General features: G+C 37.4%; 1 protein-coding gene across 1 annotated transcript; it reads right to left on the bottom strand.

Annotated features, from left to right (window-relative positions):
* On the bottom strand, positions 424 to 3,243 carry LOC109840954 (trifunctional UDP-glucose 4,6-dehydratase/UDP-4-keto-6-deoxy-D-glucose 3,5-epimerase/UDP-4-keto-L-rhamnose-reductase RHM1-like). Its single transcript, XM_020409793.1, has 2 exons — positions 1,564 to 3,243; positions 424 to 1,178 (listed from the first exon to the last, which is right to left on the bottom strand). Exons 1-2 carry the CDS (start codon positions 3,124 to 3,126, stop codon positions 735 to 737), a joined length of 2,007 nt encoding a protein of 668 aa, XP_020265382.1. The 5' UTR covers positions 3,127 to 3,243; the 3' UTR covers positions 424 to 734.

Here is a 4,784-nt window from a genome sequence, read left to right as displayed (position 1 = left end):
ATAAACCAACTTTGATGAGTTCCTGTTTTTCTTGAATAGATTGAATCCAAATCTGAAATCTTCTGAAAATGACAGGTCTGATTCAAATCTGTACTTAATCAAGTCGGCAATTTGCCATCATGCGAAGACAATAGGACATCTGAATGTCAGTCAGTAACCAGAAACTAGAGTATAAAGACATGATGTTAAGGACTGAAGCTCCAAACTAAAACTAGTTAACAGTATCCAGGCCAGGTATCAATCTTTAACGTAGTTCTCCATAGAAATGTAGAACATGCAGGTGAAGCAATCATCTCATAAAATACATTAAAATCTATAGTACAAGGAAGAAATGTTCAAGTACGTTCTATATCATAGAGCTTATGAGCAAAATGAGACCCACAATTATAGTGCTCAAAGAGTATCAGACTACTACCCAAACCATGCAAAAAAGAGATTCATTCATATCAATTCATTACATGACTGCTAGATTTCAGTGCCCCTCACCAAAAGACAATGCTATAGATATAGGAAAAATCAAAACGGATAATAAGCAAGAAACAACAAAATGACCAATAGTAAACCTAGAACTGTTTCAATTGCATTTGTGATAGTCAAAAACTCAGAATAACAAATTGTATAATGACTAAATTTGATAACAAGAATACTGGTAGCTAGTCCATTTAAGATCATGCAGGCTGCAGAAACTAATTCAAAGCTTAGGTCCCCTGGTTCTCATTTCACTGCTCCATTTATTAGACCTTCTTATTGGGCTCAAATACATACTTAACAAGAGAATCTTTGATGGACAGCAACTCAGGAAACTCTGCCTTCAACTTTGAAGCGTCCATCTCGTTATTGCTCCGAGCAGCAACTATGACTTTGGCCTGCTCTTCCAAAGTGAAGTTCTCCCACTTAAATTTGGGGTCAATGTATGTTTTATACATCTCCAAGATCTCATTATGGCTCACAACACCAGGATTGGTGAAGTTCCAAATCCCCTTCAAGTTTCGCTTTGCCATCTCAACTGATATTGGAAGAAGCTCGTCTAAGATAGTCATGCTGTTCGGTATGTTCACCACCTTGTTATAGCGAGATATCTTTGTAACGAAGTTACGTGGATTGGTAAGGTCCGAGGAGATGGGCATTCGGACTCGCAGGGTGCACGCATTCTCATATTCTTTCAGAAGCTCTTCCACCTGCATGATAAATCATACAACACTTAAATACTACTTTTGCAATCAACATATTTTGATATATTTTATTGTACATACACCCTTTAAATCATGCGTATGTGCAAAACAACCCCCAAATCTCAGTATTTGCAAAACTATCCCTCAACTCTCAGTATTTGCAAAACTACCCTCAAATCATTAACTTCGGGAAAAAATACCCCCCAAATCAACAAATCATCAACTTTATTGGTGATAAAAGTTTTGAGTATTTTCAGTTATGAATTCGACCATCAAAATTGATGATTTGTTAATCTGCAGAGGCTTTTGGGAGAAATTTTACAATATGCAAGATTTAAGGAGTATATATACAAAAACCCCATTTCTATAACAGGAAAGGACAGCAGTTTACCATTGCCTTGGTCTTTGAGTAGAAAGAACCAGCAAAGTTCGGTGTGTCTTCTTCCTTGAACCCAATACCAGACCCTTCAGGGTGTTGTTTGTCATACTCAAATATACAACCAGTAGCATAATTCATCACTAACAACCCATGCTGCCTGCAAACATCCGCTAGAGTCAAAGTGCCTACAACGTTGGTTCTGATTGTTTCCGGTTTATGGGACTCACACCAGTCAACATTTGGCCTGCCAGTTACACCAGCAGCATTAAAAACATGTGTTGGCTTCGCATTCTGAATATCCTGCAGCAGAAGAGAACGATCCTCGAGCCGTCCCTTACCATATTCATATGGTATCCCTTGTTTCTCACATATTTTCCCAAGAAGACCTCCAATCCACCCAGTTCTGCCATAAATCAAGAACTTCAATGAAGGCCGAGGAGAAGTACATGATTTTAGAACTGGAGTCACCATTTTCTGAGTATAGTCGACTGTTGGCTTAGCAACCAAGCTCCTAATCTCTTCATCATCTAACTGCCTCTCGGTCCCTGGCATCATCTGCATCCTTGGATGAGGCAGCAGAGCTCCAGAAACATCTCCCCAGTAATCAGGGTTGTTTGTGTACCACTCCATAGTCTTCTTCAATCCCTCTTCCCATGAGGTCTTTTCTGACCATCCTATTTTCTTCAGTTTCTGGTCATCAAGAAAATACCTCTGATCGTTGAAAGGCCTGTTCTCTACAAACTTAATGACATTATCTGGGTCCAGCGAGAAAAGCTTGCAGACATCTTTAGCCACATCAATCACCCTCCTTTCTTTCTTCGTTCCAATATTATAAACATGGCCAACTTCTCCTTTGTGAAGAACCACCTCAAAAGCCTCTGCAACATCCTCGCAATATAGATAGCTTCTAACATTAGAACCATCTCCATGAATTGGAAGCTGTTGCCCTCTCATAGCCAGCAGAATAAATTTTGGAATAAGCTTTTCTGGAAACTGATTCGGTCCGTAGACATTATTTCCACGAGTAGTTATAACTGGTAGCCCATATGACCTTCCATAGGCCATAACAAGCATTTCAGCCCCGGCTTTAGTTGCAGAGTAAGGGTTTGTTGGGAGCAGCTGAGATGCCTCGTGATTTCCAACCATAGCATCCTCATCAGTCTCCCCATAGACCTCATCAGTGCTGACATGAATGAATCTTCTAATTTGGCCGGTGACCTTGCAGGCCTCAAGGAGGACATGGGTTCCATAAATATTATTCTTGGTGAACTCAAATGAGTTTCCAAAGGAATTATCTACATGGGTTTGTGCAGCAAAGTGCATAATGGTATCAATGGACTCGGTGATGAGGAGGTAATTGACAAGGTCAGCGCTGGCAATATCACCCTTGACGAATTTGAAGTTGGGGGAGGAGCGAGAAGGGGAAAGATTTTTTAGGTTAGAGCAGTAATCAAGCTTGTCGAGAACGACAATCTTGTAGTCTGGATAACTACGGATGAGGCGGTTAGCAACATGACAGGCAATGAAGCCAGCTGCACCAGTGATGAGGATGTTCTTGGGTTTATATGTAGCCATTTTCTCTTACTTTTACTGAACACACAAAAAAATACAAGCATCATCTCCAAGTCACATCTCGCAATCAAATAGGAGAAGAAATGAAGAACAAAAAAGAAACTTCTAATATAGACAATTATAAAAATGCAAACGGACAAAAAGCAAGATCCAAAAGCACAGAAAGAAAATAATCACATAAAAACAGCTTAACGAGATTCAGAGCAAGTCCTACATCCTCGTGTAAGCAACAAATGGTTCTTCTTATTATTCAAAGAGCAGAAAACATATAGACTTTAGAGAACTAACGATGTCCAAGTGATATATTTCATTGAAACTTATATTGGTCTTCCGTCTTCCAACAATTGCTTAAATGCAACGAAAGAATCCTTGAAGTAAAAATTCAACCATATTTTAAACAAGTATTTTAATAATTTTTCAATCCAACAAATACGCAAGCAAGAGCTATCAATCTTTTGTTCAGCAAGACCAACAGCTTTTTAAAATTCCCTTAAGGCACCAAATATCTTGAAACTGGAAGTGTTGAGTTGGTGAGGCTCCATCTTCAAGGTGTGATGTATGGACAAGATGTGTCCACATCACTACCAAGGATCATTGGTACCAAGTATACCCATTTTTCTCATATATATATATATATAGATAGAGAGAGAGAGAGAGAGAGAGAAAATGGGTATACTTGGTACCAAGCACAAAAAGTTGTGCTTAGTAGTGAGGTGGCATAATCTCCTCCGTTCATTCAAGTGGTTGTATATCCCCATGCACTTCTCAACTCACGTGAAGAATTCTTATTACGACCTAACTCTTGTTGTGCTGTCGAAGTGCTGCCGAAATTTCCGCTGCGCGCAACAATATATATGTATTTGTTTTCAAGCATCAGATGCTAAGTTAATATTCATATGTTTAAGACGTTCATATGTTTAAATTAATATCTTGCTTTACCTATTGTGAACACTATTAGAACATTAAGCTGCTGATATCATTTGTCTGCGGAACAATAAGGTTTACAAAAGGCTTCAAGCATCTGTGTGCATATTGTCTGATATTATTAGTTATTACTTTATTATTATTTTAGCCTAGCAAAGTCTTGATACAGATCTTTCATATCATATTAAACTCTTCATGTATATGTCTCAGTTTCTAAACTAATTTGTTACTGGCATTACAACTTTTGCTTGGTTTGTGAAACATAGATCTCTGCAGTTATCTATTTGTGCATATCTATATTAACTGCGCATTATATTTATTCGTAATATTAAGTTTAGATTTCTAAAAAAAAAAAAAAATTGTTTCAAAACTCAATGTTATTCATTTGAGTTACTGCAACTTTGTTTGTCCTTTAAAATCGTATCAATTGCTTTTGCTAATCAATATTCATTTGCTTAGTTCATTTGTTAGTACATGTTGCAACTATACTATATAGTGCCCTTTTTATACTCTTTCTAAGAGTTAAAAGAAACATTTTATTCATAACTTTGCATAACCAGCAAAGCAATTTTATATATGTACGTTTAATAGTTTCAGTGTGCATATACTTCATATTTATCCATTTTTGATAACATATCATTGTGAGTTTTATTTTTCTTCAATTTTGTGAGCCATTGTCATATAACTCTAAGCTTGTACCTCGCAAACAATTCTTTTGTCAGATCCTTTGAATTATC

This window comes from Asparagus officinalis, chromosome 5, assembly GCF_001876935.1.
Source record: "Asparagus officinalis chromosome 5, Aspof.V1, whole genome shotgun sequence".
NCBI lineage: Eukaryota > Viridiplantae > Streptophyta > Magnoliopsida > Asparagales > Asparagaceae > Asparagus > Asparagus officinalis.
The sequence above is the reverse complement of the archived record's forward strand: the minus strand, read 5'-3'. Positions and strand labels throughout refer to the sequence as shown.

Coding starts and splice junctions, on each gene's coding strand:
- LOC109840954 (XM_020409793.1), bottom strand. CDS start 3,126: ATGGCTACATATAAACCCAAGAACATCCTCATCACTGGTGCAGCTGGC. Junction 1,179..1,563: donor ACTCAAAGACCAAGGCAATG/GTAAACTGCTGT, acceptor TTTATCATGCAG/GTGGAAGAGCTTCTGAAAGA.